We start from the raw sequence: 14,967 nt of genomic DNA on the forward strand, positions 1-14,967 counted from the left end.
CAGCACTTCAAGCTCTTCCTCGAAGCCACAGACAGGGAGGGCGCCTCGGATACCAGAAAGATTGCTCTCCTCCTCTCCACAGTGCACTAAACGAAGGGACGGCGACGTCGAAGGACGCAATGCGCAGACGCGCACCACGCACAATCGCACCGCGCATGCGCGGTGGCGCAGCGAACGTGCTGACGCTACAACGTGCGGCAACTGTGGCTCCACCCATTTAAAATGGCAATGCCCTGCCAAATCTCGACAATGCCTACGATGTGGCAGACTTGGCCACTATGCTGCCTTCTGCCGAGCAGCTCAGCCTGCCAATTCATATCGCTTCAGCCAGCCTCGCAGGAATGTCCGGGCATTCGAGTCACAGTCACCGAGTCCGATGCGGGCCTCCCACACAGCAGAGACACCGAGGACCCGAAGGCGCCTTTTCGAGTCAGTGTCATAACGAAAAACAGGCTGTCCCCGAAGCAAAGACACCAGCCGCTGTCGGTATACAGCATCGATCCAGACGATGAGTAGTGTGCCACCCTGACGGTCAACCGGTCCCAAATACGATTCCACCTGGACACTGGTGCCTCCGCCAATCTCATGGCACGGTCTGACGTCCAAAGCCTTTGTGTCAAACCAGCCATCCTTCCATCAGCCTGCCAGCTATTGGATTATAATGGCAATGTCTTTCCTGCTAGCGGCTCGTGCCAAATTGAAGTGACGCATAGGTCACGCAAAGCCATCCTTCCTTTTGAGATTGTGGGCGCACTATTAAAATAGTGTTGCACTATTTCAAGTGTTGGTGACTTGTATGTGTTCCATGGATCCAGAACACCCAACACATCAGCTTGCAGCTCCACTGCCCTCTACTGTCCGCCATCCTCCCCTTCCAGTTCTGCCTCCTTTAATTTTGCCTGAACCAGGCCCATTCAAGATGGCCCCTTCTCCGCACATGACCCCGCTCCTACTCGAACACTGCCACATCGCATCCCCCACAATCCCTCCACGCCGCTGCCCACTCTCACTTGGTCATGCCTCGTGGCCACCTCCCCCACCTCATCTCCAATCACCAGCATCACCTGCCAGCGTGCCCGAAGGCTCCTCCAAAATACCCCTCCACCCTTCCCCCTACCCTTCCCTCCTTGGTCTGTGCAAACGACTCCCTGTGTACCACACCCTCCCTCATACAAACAAAGACAGATCCAAAACCACAGGTCATCCCTTCCTGAACAATTATACCACATTAGCTATCTTCCAATCCTCTGGACCTCACAGGTGGCCAGAGAGGATTTTAAAATTAACGTCAGAGCCCCAGCAATCTCCTCTTTTGCCTCACACAGCAGCCTAGGGTACATCTCATCTGGGCCACTAAAACTGCTAACCATGTTAATCTGTTCAATTATATCAGTCTCCCTACCCGCTTCCCATACCTACATCATCCTTGTCCACAGTGAATACAGATGCAAAATATTAATTCACCTACTTCTTTTGGCTCTGCACTCAGGTTGCCACTTTTGGTCCAGAGAGGCCCTATTCTCTCCCTGGTTACCCTCTTGCCCTTAAATACCTACAAAACACCTTGGATTTTCTTTTATTTTCCCCACTAGTATTTTTTCATGTACCCCCTTTGCTCTCCTGATTTCTTTATTACCCCGTGCGCTTTCTATACTTCTCCAAGGCATCCACTGTTTTCATGTCCTCTGTATCTGCCATAAGGCTCCCTTTTATTTCCTGAGCCAATTTGGTATTTCCCTTGACATCCAGTGTTGTCTGGGCCCTTTGGTCCTACCCTTTACCTTTACAGGAACGTGATGGCTTTGAACTCTCTCTATTTCCTTTTTGAATTACTCTCAGTGCTCTGATGTGGAATTTTGCACTAGTAGCTGCTTCCAGTCTACTTTGGCCAGATCCTAACTTCTCCTATTAAAATCGGCCTTCACCTAATTCAGAACCTTTTTTCCCAGTCTATCTATGTCCTTTTTCATAACTATCTTAAATCTTAATGAGTTATAGTCACTATAATCAAAATGCTGCCCCACTGACTCTTCTACCACCTGCATGGCTTCATTCCCTAATACTGAGACAAGTACCACCCCCTCTCTTGTAGGACTTTCTATGTGCTGACTCAAAAGCTCTCCTAGATACACTTTAAGAATTCCGCCCCCTCTATACCTTTCACACTCTTGCTATCCCAATTAATATTGGGGAAGTTGAAATCACCTATTATCTCCCTATTGTTTTTATGCTTCTCTGAGATTTGCCTACATATCTTATGTCTCTCCTTCTATCTCTCTAGACTGTTTGGAGGCCTATAGTACACTCCCAGGAGCGGGCTTGCCCCCTTTATATGTTTCACCCATGTGGCCTTAATTGAGGAGCCTGCTAAGATATTGGGCGGGATTCTCCACCGGCGGGATTCTCCTTTTTGCTGGCGCCCGGGGGATTCCCCGACGGCGTGGGGCTGCCCCATAATGGGAAACCCCATTGACCGGCCGGCAGAACGGAGAATCCCGCCGGTGGGTCGAGGTTGAAAAGTGGCTTGGTAGAGAATCTATTCTGGGGTAGGTGGGATCTCTACAAATGCAATGGTCTACACCTGAACCAGAGGGGTACCAATATCCTGGGGGGGAAATTTGCTAATGCTCTTCGGGAGGGTTTAAACTAATTCAGCAGGGGTTGGGAACCTGAATTGTAGCTCCAGTGTCCAGGAGGTTGAGAGTAGTGAGGTCATGAGTAAGGTTTCAAGGTCGCAGGAGTGTACCGGCAGACAGGAAGGTGGTTTGAAGTGTGTCTACTTCAAGCCAGCAGCAGCCGGAATAAGGTGGGTGAACTTGCAGCATGGGTTGGTACCTGGGACTTCGATGTTGTGGCCATTTCAGAGACATGGATAGAGCAGGGACAGGAAGGGTTGTTGCAGGTGCCGGGGTTTGGATGTTTCAGTAAGCTCAGAGAAGGTGGTAAAAGAGGGGGAGGTGTGGCATCGTTAGTCAAGGACAGTATTACGGTGGCAGAAAGGACGTTTGATGAGGACTCGTCTACTGAGGTAGTATGGGCTGAGGTTAGAAACAGGAAAGGAGAGGTCACCCTGTTGGGAGCTTTCTATAGGCCTCTGAAAAGTTCCAGAGATGTAGAGGAAAGAATTGCAAAGATGATTCTGGATAGGAGCGAAAGTAACAGGGTAGTTGTTATGGGGGACTTTAACTTTCCAAATATTGACTGGAAACGCTATAGTTCGAGTACTTTAGATGGGTCCATTTTTGTCCAATGTGTGCAGGAGGGTTTTCTGACAATAGGCAAACAAGAGGCGAGGCCACATTGGATTTGGTACTGGGTAATGAACCAGGCGAGGTGTTAGATTTGGAGGTAGGTGAGCACTTTGGTGATAGTGACCACAATTCGGTTACGTTTACTTTTGCAATGAAAAGGGATAGGTATATACTGCAGGGCAAGAGTTATAGCTGGGGGAAAGACAATTATGATGCGATTAGGCAAGACTTAGGATGCATAGGATGGGGAAGGAAACTGCAGGGGATGGGCACAATTGAAATGTGGAGCTTGTTCAAAGAACAGGTATTGCGTGTCCTTGATAAGTATGTACCTGTCAGGCAGGGAGGAAGTTGTCGAGCGAGGGAACCGTGTCATTGAATCACTTGTCAAGAGGAAGAAGGAGGCTTATGTAAAGATGAGACAGACGTGAAGGTTCAGTTAGGGCACTTGAGAGTTACAAGTTAGCCAGGAAGGACCTAAAGAGAGAGCTAAGAAGAGCCAGGAGGGGACATGAGAAGACTTTGGCAGGTAGGATCAAGGATAACCCTAAAGCGTTCTATTGGTGTGTCAGGAACAATGACTAGGGTAAGAGTAGGGCCAGTCAAGGACAGCAGTGGGAAGTTGTGCGTGGAGTCCGAAGAGATAAGAGAGGTGCTAAATGAATATTTTTCATCAGTATTCACACAGGAAAAAGGCAATGTTGTCGAGTAGAATACTGAGATACAGGCTACTAGACTAGACGGGATTGAGGTTCATAAGGAGGAGGTGTTAGCAATTCTGGAAAGTGTGAAAATAGATAAGTCCCCTGGGCCGGATGGGATTTATCCTAGGATTCTCTGGGAAGCTAGGGAGGAGATTGCAGAGCCTTTGGCTTTGATCTTTATATCGTCATTTTCTACAGGAATAGTGCGAGAAGACTGGAGGATAGCAAATGTTGTCCCCTTGTTCAAGAAAGGGAGTAGGGACAACCCCGGTAACTATAGACCAGTGAGCCTTACTTCCGTTGTGGGCAAAGTCTTGGAAAGGATTATAAGCGATAGGATTTATAATCATCTAGAAAGGAATAATTTGATTAGGGATAGTCAACGCGGTTTTGAGAAGGGTAGGTCGTGCCTCACAAACCTTATAGAGTTCTTTGAGAAGGTGACCAACAGGTGGACGAGGGCAAAGTTGTTGATGTGGTTTATATGGATTTCAGTAAAGCGTTTCATAAGGTTCCCCATGGTAGGCTATTGCAAAAAATACGGAGGCATGGGATTGAGGGTGATTTAGCGGTTTGGATCAGAAATGAGCTAGCTGTAAGAAGACAGAGGGTGGTGGTTGATGGGAAATTTTCAGCCTGGAGTTCAGTTACTAGTGGTGTACCTCAAGGATCTGTTTTGGGGCCACTGCTGTTTGTCATTTTTATAAATGACCTGGAGGAGGGCGTAGAAGGATGGGTGAGTAAATTTGCGGATGACACTAAAGTCAGTGGAGTTGTGGACAGTGCGGAAGGATGTTGCAAGTTACAGAGGGACATATATAAGCTGCAGAGGTGGGCTTAGAGGTGGCAAATGCAGTTTAATGCAGAAAAGTGTGAGGTGATTCATTTTGGAAGGAGTAACAGGAATACAGAGTACTGGGCTAATGGTAAGATTCTTGGTAGTGTGGATGAGCAGAGAGATCTCGGTGTCCATGTACATAGATCCCTGAAAGTTGCCACCCAGGTTGATAAGGTTGTTAAGAAGGCGTATGGTGTGTTAGCTTTTATTGGTAGAGGGATTGAGTTTCGGAGCCATGAGGCCATGTTGCAGCTGTACAAATCTCTGGTGCAGCCACATTTGGAGTATTGCGTGCAGTTCTGGTCGCTGCATTATAGGAAGGATGTGGAAGCATTGAAAAGTGTGCAGACGAGATTTACCAGGACGTTGCCTGGTATGGATGGAAGATCTAATGAGGAAAGGCTGAGGGACTTGAGGCTGTTTTCGTTAGAGAAAAAAGTTAAGAGGTGACTTAATAGAGACATACAAGATGATCAGATTAGATAGGGTGGACAGTGAGAGCCTTTTTCCTCGGATGGTGATGGCTAGCACGAGTGGACATAGCTTTAAATTGAGGGAGATAGATATAGGACAGATGTCAAAGGTAGGTTCTTTACTCAGAGAGTAGTAAGGGCGTGTTCTCTCTCCACACTCTTTATTGAAGTCTCCCCTCTCTCTTTCCGTGCTCTATAACTGAAATCTCGCCTCTCTCCAAATAGAGGAATCTAAATTATCCTTCTACAGAACTGTTAACTTGGCCCCACGCTACTTGGCCCTGCCCAGGTCAGGTCCCCAGTTCTCTTACTGGTCTCTCGGCATTCATTCTCCTCTCGTTGCTCCTTCTGGGCCTGTTGTAGGCGAGTGCTGCTTGGCTTCGCCCAGATTAGGTCCTGACCCAATGCTTCACTGCAATGCTGACGGCAGGACACGTTTCCTCGACTACTTCACCGTGATGCTGACTACAGAACACTTTTCACAGACTGCTTCACTGCAATGCTGACTGCTGGACACACTTCCCCACCTAGAAGTTTCCTTCCAAACCATTCACTATTCTGACTTGGAACTATCCCTTCACTGTCACTGGGTCAAAATCCTGGAAATCCCTCCCTAACAGCACTGTGGGTGTAGCTACACCATTTGGACTTTAAAGGTTCAAGAAGGCAGCTTCCGAAGGGCAATTAAGGATGAGCAAAAACTGCTGGCCTAGCCAGCAATGACAAAATCCCATGAAAATAATTTTTTAAATCTAGGGCATCCCTGGGGCTCTGTTCACTTAAGGTCTGCTACCATTAACCGTTTTCCTATTTGGAGCCTATTTCTCTGCCTCTCTTTTTTTATGATGTGGAGATGCCAGCGTTGGATTGGGGTGAGCACAGTAAGACGTCTTACACACCAGGCTAAAGTCCAACAGGTTTGTTTCAAACACTAGCTTTCGGAGCACTGCTCCTTCCTCAGGTGAATTTTTTTTTTTACCTTACTGAATATAGATTGCCTCTGTCCCCTACGTGGAACTTCATATTGAGACTTATCCTTGTTTTCGTTCCCCTCTGTCCCCTGCCTGGGGTACTAGTTTTTCATGGTACTCTACTCCTGGTCACATGACCTGGGATTTTGGGCCCTTTTTTTCTTATGCACATGTGCATTAGGCCCAAAACAAATGCAGAACTGCACATGTGCAGCAGGCTAGAAATCCGTGCATGCACGTAAACTCCAACAATATTTTGTTTATTAAACAATCAACAGTAACAAAGATTTGAAAATCAACTATGTAACATCCCACACAGCACAATAACCATTAAACAACAAGGAAACGTCATCGCTCCATACTGGTACCAACACAAAGCCATCTCAGCTCATTTTCACAAAAAAAACACACATGGTATCACCCCTCGCAGGTTCTCAACAGAAACGGAGGATAAGCCTGAGAACTTTGTCGTAGAAATAATCTGTCCATCAATGTGTTACTTGTTCCACATATCAGCGCCATTCTCTGTTCAGGAATCACAACTGTGCAGGCCCTCCTACATGGTCCAATCTCACCGGAACCAAATCCTGGCATCCACATATTCCACTGGCGCTCAAGGTGCAGTTGAACATCCTTGACTTCCAGCATGTTTAACCCATGGTTACATGTAGCACTCACCACACCAGCAACAAAAGCATCAGCAATCTACAAAAGTCATCAGGTGACACATTTGGATCAATGTCGCGTACCAGGTCCCACAGCATCTTCTTGCTTTAAAGCGGGTTGCCTTCTGGACTCACGCATTCTCCCCGGGACTTGGAGTTCCTGACCTCCTACTCTCAAATGCGGTCAGTATAGTTTTCATAACACAAGCAGCATATACATATACTTTCAGGCAGTTAAGCTGAGCGATTATTTGCACACTGATCGCAAAGATTGTATTGTGTCCATTCTCAACATGCAGTACATTACCGCATCCAATGCTGTGACAATAATTTATTCTTTTGACTAATGTTGCCAGAACAGTATAATATTTTTCTTAAACATAAAAAACACAGAATTAATTTAGTCTGCTGAGGAACACATAATCAAACTGTACAATGCAGCTTTTGGTATGCTTCTAAATTGATCCATTAAAAGCATTACCACGACAACCAACTACTGTGGTTATTAAAAGTGAACAGTTGATTCAATGTAGAACTAATTGCAGATCTAACAAACCTGTTCCATTATATTGCACTAGGAAGTTGCTTCGAAACGTTCAATGCCACAAAGTAATTAATGTTCCATGCCATTACCTTTTTGTTTGTTCTACTTTATAATATTGAATATTAAAACTTTCCAGTGGATAATTTCCAAACTTCATGCACCATGAAGTATAGTAAGAAGTCTTACAACACCAGGTTAAAGTCCAACAAGTTTGTTTCAAATCACTAGCTTTCGGAGCACTGCTCCTTCCTCAGATGAATGAAGAGGTATGTTCCAGAAACATATATATAGACAAAGTCAAAGATGCAAGACAATGCTTTGAATGCGAGCATTTGCAGGTAATTAAGTCTTTACAGATCCAGAAAGAGGGGTAATCCAGGTTAAAGAGGTGTGAATTGTCTCAAGACAGGACAGTTGGTAGGATTTTGCAAGCCCAGGCCAGATGGTGTGCTTGCGAAATCCTACCAACCTACCGCCTAAGAAAATGTGAAATTGAAAGGAAAAAGTATGATAAAGTACCATGGTTAATAACTTCTCATAGTTCACCACACACCTGTAGAGATATCTGTTTTTCTCACATTTAATAGGGGTTAAAAACTTTTGTTACACATTTTGCAAAGATGAAAAGTGTTAAATGTTGATCATGTGCTGTATTAAAGATTATCGTTCAGACATGATGGAGAGTTCAGAGACATCAAAGAAAAACCTTAAATGTTACAGCAGGAAGCATTCTGAGGAATTCCTACTTATCTAGCATCACTAACATAGCAGAACAAATTAGAACATGAGGCATGGTCACAAAACCAGAGCACAAGCACCCCAATAGTGCTCAGAGAGTTCCAGATAGCCACTGAAATTCCCAATACCAGTTCTTATAGTGTCAGATTAATAGTTGAAATCAGCAGTTCAACATAACGCGTATTTCAGCAATATTTAATAAAGGTTAAATACTTCAGTTATACATTTTGCAAAGATGCAAAGTGTTAAAATATTGAGCATGCGCTGTGTTAAGAATTATTATTCAGACATAATGGAGAGTTAAGAGATATCAAAGAAAAACCTTGAATGTTTCTGCAATATTTAGCTTTGACATATTCTAATATATTCTCAGCATGACATTGTGCATGGTCTTATAAGGGTTTTTCTGAAGACCTTTCCTGTGATTAAGAGCCTGAAAAGTATCAGCTAAGCAGTGTTCCACTGGATGTGCAAACCTACAGAATTCAATTAATTTTAAATGATCTTTTGCCATTAAGTTGTGCTTTGATCCTTAAATTCAACTGGACAAGTATTAATACTGCCAGTTTTAGATCGGCCGTCTGCACTGAGGTAGTTCAACTCATTTATATGATTAATCTTTTTTCAGGATGAAGTTGAAGACTTAAAACAGCAGATTTATTTAATGATTCACGTAATACATTTCTTTGCATAGAAATGTTTACTACTTTGTTGAGACATGTTAATCTGTTGATCCAATAAAAATTACAATGCAAGCTTGATCAATGCAAGTGATAACTTGGAGGAGAGATTAGAGCAATGCCAGTTCACATGTAGTTTGCACAAATAAGCTTTCAGTATTTATTAGTTTTCACAAAGGCTGAATGAATACAGGGTAACCAACCACAGGGCACATTCAGCAGCCTCTAGCAAAGTAGTTACTGTGACTGCTGCTAATCTATAATCTACAGATTCAAGTTAGCAAAGCTATCTATGTGGGACTCTATATTTTTGGATTTTTACCTGTGATTTGGCATGGAGCCATTGTGAGTTGGCATCTGTGGGAGTGACCTTTAGCTGACTGGAGATTGTAGCATTTAAGGTACAGAATGTACAAGGGTTGATCTATTAGACCCAGCTTCAGTGCAGTGGTTTGACCCTGTTGTAAGATTTAACAACACACAGATCAGTTCAAGCTGCTGTGGGGAGCTCAGGGAAGCTGAAGCAGTGTCGGCTCAGTGAGGCTGAAGAGGTGTCTGCTCAGTGCCAGTATGTAGCAGTTGTCAGCTCAGGGAAGCTGAAACGCAATTGTCTGCTCTGTGAAGATGGAAGTTAAGGCAAAGGAACGTCAATGAACGGTTGTTGGCAGCAGCACGGCTGAGCTTGTGTTTAAACTCTGGAGTGTAGCCTAGCCAACACAGTGGGTCTTGGTCACAGAAGTAGATCAATTCAGCTGGTAAAGAAGACCAAGGTGGCTAGGTCTGGGAGCAGAGCTGAGAGACATCTGGAATGGTGTACCATTTGGTAAGGATTGGCCACGTGGAACCTGGCTACAGTAGAACTACTGTCAGCTGGGGCTCGGGCTATTTCTTTGAAGGCGAGGAGCTGAAATTCTCATGAGAAAGGGAGCTTTTTAGGATATTTATGTGCCCCACAGTGATCACTGACATCTGAAGGGGTTGCTGAGTAAATTCATAGAACCTGTCTTGCTGTCTGCCATTCAATTTGCAGTTTGTGGTTTGCTCGACCTAGTTTGCCTGTTCATGTTTACCTCATGTTTATTCTGTATGTTAGTGTATCAGGGAGATGGTATTGACTATTTGCTTTGTTACTCTTGTTGAGTAAAAATGTTTTGGTTTGGTGAAAACCGTGGAATATAGTGGTTTTATTCCCTTAGTAAATTACCTGGGATTTCAAATTTTGTCCACTTTGCTAGAAACAACCAGAAGTAACTGAACCGTGGGTCTCATCTGGGACTGTAACAAACTTGGTGGGTTATTCAGGGTTGCAACAATCTTACTTATCCCCAAAAATGATGTTTGATTTTATTCACCTTTAACTTTATTGTAACATTTGTCCGAATGAATTTTTGCAAACAAAATCATTTAAACACAATTATGAAGCTACATTTGAACTTTTTCGTTAACACTTCAAAGACTGAGGTATAGATATCAAAAGTTGAATATCAACATATATTGTTAATTGAAACAGGATGTTTAAAACTAAAGACAGAAGATGATCAATTTATCCTGGATCAATTATCTTGGTTATGTGAAGAGGGATATGCAATGAATAATAAAATTAATTCTGTCTTTGATTTCGAGGAAAAGGTCTACTACGGGTCATGAGTTTCTGCTGTGGGCCTTCATATGACTGAATAGGCCAATTCTCAGGCACATGGGGAAGGATGCTCCATGAGGTAGTGGAATCCGGAGTTCAGGATTTTCAAGACAGCACGGTAGCATTGTGGATAGCACGATTGCTTCACAGCTCCAGGGTCCCAGGATCGATTCCGGCTTGGGTCACTGTCTGTGTGGAGTCTGCACATCCTCCCCATGTCTGCGTGGGTTTCCTCCGGGTGCTCCGGTTTCCTCCCACAGTCCAAGATGTGCAGGTTAGGTGGATTGGCCGTGATAAATTGCCCTTAGTGGCCAAAATTGCCCTTAGTGTTGGGTGGGGTTACTGGGTTGTGGGGATAGGGTGGAGGTGTTGACCTTGGGTAGGGTGCTCTTTCCAAGAGCCGGTGCAGACTCGATGGGCCGAATGGCCTCCTTCTGCACTGTAAATTCTATAAAATCTGTAAAAATCTATAAGACGATGATCCTGCAGGATGTTGTTCACAGGTAAGAAGAAAGTGGGATTGTTTCTTCTTAGGTTACCTTTTCTGGCCTCCTCCCCATTTGGAGTGAACAAATGGCAACCTTAAGAGAACGGCTCAGTCACAGCTGACAGTAATAGAAGGAAGCAAGGTGAAACAGGAGAACAGGAGATGGCAATATTTGAAAAATGAGAGAAAATGTAATAGCAGTGAAAAGCAAGAAAGGAATGAAAATTAAAATGGGAAATGAAAGTTATTCATCAGAAATAAAAAAGTGGACCTGGCAGAACCTTTGCACCTGGAAAAAGTTAAGTTTGCCATACATGGAGTGGAAGAGGGGTTCACCTTGAGGTGGAAGTTGTTTATTGACTTTTTAAAAGTGAATTGAGTCATTAGCAGGATGGGGGGATGGAGCTATGGGTGTTTTGTTTTATTTGGGGGTTATGAGGGAAAGGAAAAAAAGAGCCCGGCTTGGGGTATCAGGGTATTAGGGGAGAGGGGGGTTGGAAGGTGGGGGGGGGGGGGGGGGGGGGGGGAGATGAGGAGTGGGGGTTGTAAGTTTTGTTACCTGTTGCGAAGGTTTGATTTTTGTGTTTTTGTATATCTGAAAAATGCCTTCAATAAAAATATTTCCAGAAAAGAAAAGGTAAAATGATTTTGTTTCAGAAATTTGTATATGGCAAATGGAAAGAATGTCTTCAAGGCTTCTCCGATTCCACTGCCATGTCTCTGGTGAATGTTCATGGGAATATTGTTGTTTCCTGATGTCAACTGTGGCTCAGCAGTAGCACTTTCTCGTTGCTGGGACACAAGGGTATGGGTTCAAGCCCAATTCCAAAGACTTGAACACAATTTAATCTAACAGTTCAGTGCAGCACTGGGGGAGTGCTGTACTGTAAGAGGAGACATGTCCTAAATGTTAAACTGCAAGTCCTAATGTAAAAGATGCTATTGTTTCAAAAAAGAACCAGGGAGATCTCTTGGGTATCCTAACCAATATTTATTCCTCCAATAACATCTCTGAAACAGGATTTCTTGTTATTATCACATTGATGTTTGTGAGATCTTGCTGTTCACAATTTGGCTTCCTCGTTCCTGCATCACGTCATTGACTGTACTTTTAAAAAGCATTGCGTTGGAAAAGTACCTTTGGATATTCCTGAGATTGTGGGTGGCATTATAGAAATTGAAGTCATTTGTTTGGTTTCAGCCTAACTTCTGCCAAAGTCATGATGGTGTCAAAGTGGGAGTAGTCCAGATACAGTGAAATGGTAAATAAAGAGAACTAGGGTGTGATCTACCCAAAATGGAACAGAGTCCCATAGCAGGGTGTTTCCCGGCGCTCGTGAAATCAACTTTTTTCACGACAACTACTGTTAAGGGGCTAGCACCGGCACCATGTGGAACATAATCGATTCCAATGAAAAATGGTGCTGGATTCGCCGGGTCCGTGATTGACACTCGGGAGGTTGACAACTGCAGAGAGCACTGACACGTATGCTGATGTCCACGCTTTGGGTGCAAAATCATGTAGGAGAGATTCCTTCACTTTGTAGCTGCCAACTAGCAAGGCTGTGAAGGATTCAAAATGGACCATTTCATAATAAGGAAGAGAGGGCTTGAGACACAAACAGAACTGGATCTCACAACTGAATCTGCTGGAGAGAGCTGCACAGGAGAGTCCACGGCAGGATTTCGCCGAGGAAATCAGGATGCAAAGCGCATGTGTGTTATATGCAGGTATGTTCTGGCAAATAATTTTTAAACCTTCAAAACTTCAAAGGCATTTGAAGACTAAGCATGGTGAGTTTGAGGACAAATCTCAAGATCCTGAGGGGTATTGACAGGGTGAATGTGGAGAGGGTGTTTCCTCTTATGTTGGAAAATCTAGAATTCCAGGTTTCTATTTAAAAATAAGGGGTCGCTGGTTTAAGGCAGAAATGGGGAGAATTATTTTCCCTCAGAGGATCATGAGTCTCTGGAAGTCTCTTCCTCAAAAGTGGATTGGAAGCAGGACCTTAGAATATTTAAGGCTGAGCTAAATAGATTCTTGATAAACAAGGTTATCCAGTTATCGAGATGATTGGGTACCCTGCTCGTATATTAAAGGTATCGCACACTGTCACGAGAAATTATATCCGCTACACCCTGATAGATCAAACTATTGGACATGTATTGCACTGGACTCCAGAATAAGTTTTGGAGAGCTAGTCAAACACTCCATAAGATACTAACTTCTTAAACCTAGTGCAGAGAAGAAATACTATACGCCACAATTTAGTTCTGTGTTATTACTAGAAAATTGACTTCTTCTGCAGAACGATTCAACGTGAAATCAACTTTTTTTATATAAGGCGTGCCAGCCAGATCTCCTTCAATATCTGGACGTGCTTGCACACACTTCCCTGCAAAAGTCGCAACCTTTGAATATAGCCGACACAAGAACCTATTTAAAAATAAAACACTGGCTGACACCTCAAACTTCTAAAGGCAGCGAGTTTCGTTCAGGCAACCTGATCGCGCTGGAATATAAGTGAAGCAAACTAACGGTACCAAGCTATCTGTTAATTCTGCAGGTTGGCTATTTTCTTTTAGACGATGAGTGTACTCTGGCTGGAAAGGACAGGGGACACAACCCATTCTATACTGTTCTGTTTGGTCTGCACAGCACAAGGCTGACCCAGATTAATCAGACACTGCCGGCGCGATCTGCACTAAATTCACCACCCCGTCTGACAGCAGCTGCTCCGTAAACTGGCTCCAATTGATACATTCAGATGAGTTTTGAATTCAGACTCCCTCTTGTCCGGGCTCTTCATTTTGACCAACCCTCTGGGGTTCAGAATTCAAATCATTCTCCACAGGCGCGAAATCGCTCTAAAAGCAACAACAACAAAATGTCTCTACGGTCTTTTGTCGTCTCCTGTTATTCATATTCATTCAGCCAGGCTCAGGGGCATTTCCAACCCGTCCTGGCTCAGATTTAAAACCCAATCTTCACCCCACGCAAAGTCACTTCACAGAGCATTCCTCCACTCCTGTCTCTATCTCTCCTGCTATCAGACGTTCAGTTGTTTCATTTAAACTATTTGGTGTTGATAAATGAGAGTTGACCCAGGATAACTGGACGAACGCTTTAAAATAATCATTTCGCACTGCAAATGATGTTTTGGTCGGAAATCAGCTCAGAATCTGTTTAGGTGTCCACCAGCGTCGTGCAACAATTAATTGTTAAAAAGAAAATAAATGTTAGCAACCCCAGTCGTGAAAACATAAACGGTGGCGGTACTTACACCAGGCAGTGATGAAGAGCAGCAGCAGCAAAGGCAGGGGGTGGGCGGGCTCGGGAGCTGTGTTACAGAGAGCCATGGTTTTGGTAGGAAACCATCCTGGAGCTTTGCTGGGCGAACAAGGTTTCAGCCCCTCCGGCGCTCTCCAAGGAACTGACTGGACTTGCTGAATGTCATTCCCGCCCCGCCAGCCACGCGCGCTGCTTGCGGAGCTGCCACTCCAGAGGCGCCAGCCACCCTCCCTCCCCTCTCCCCCCCCACACACAACACACACACCGTCTCCTGCAAGGGACTCGGGTAACTTTCCAAACGCGCTACAGATCCGTCGGACTGGAGTTTGTTCAACTTTGCCCTTTGTTTCCGTCAGATGTGACCCAGAAAGCACCCCCTCCCCACACTGTTTCTCCCTAGGCGCTATATAAACGTGGTCAGGCACAGAAATAGTCCGTTTGGCAGATAACGCGCGATGCTCCCCTCAAAGGTGCATGATCTGGTGTTGCTTCCCTCTTCAACCCCCGAAAAAAAATGCTGATCTGTTTTCGTGGATCGAAAGCTTAACATTTGGGGACAGTGCCTGTTTAAAACATTATCTACTTTAACTGGCGCCAACTGGAGAGATGGAAACATGAATTCTTCTCTGATATATCGTCAAACATATGAAAACCTACCTGCGCCATTTATATGTGAATTTGGAGT

General features: G+C 44.5%; 1 protein-coding gene across 3 annotated transcripts in view; it reads right to left on the reverse strand.

The window, feature by feature from the left end:
* crb1 (crumbs cell polarity complex component 1) overlaps positions 1–14,394 on the reverse strand; it is a 258,755-nt gene extending 244,361 nt beyond the window's left edge. For all 3 annotated transcript variants that reach the window (XM_072511473.1, XM_072511472.1, XM_072511474.1), the window contains exon 1: positions 14,275–14,394. In XM_072511473.1, the coding sequence (XP_072367574.1) occupies positions 14,275–14,350 (76 nt within the window). In that variant the 5' untranslated portion in view covers positions 14,351–14,394. The remainder of the gene's footprint in view (positions 1–14,274) is intronic.
* Between the last annotated feature and the right edge of the window lie 573 nt (positions 14,395–14,967).

This window comes from Scyliorhinus torazame, chromosome 7, assembly GCF_047496885.1.
Source record: "Scyliorhinus torazame isolate Kashiwa2021f chromosome 7, sScyTor2.1, whole genome shotgun sequence".
Lineage (NCBI taxonomy): Eukaryota > Metazoa > Chordata > Chondrichthyes > Carcharhiniformes > Scyliorhinidae > Scyliorhinus > Scyliorhinus torazame.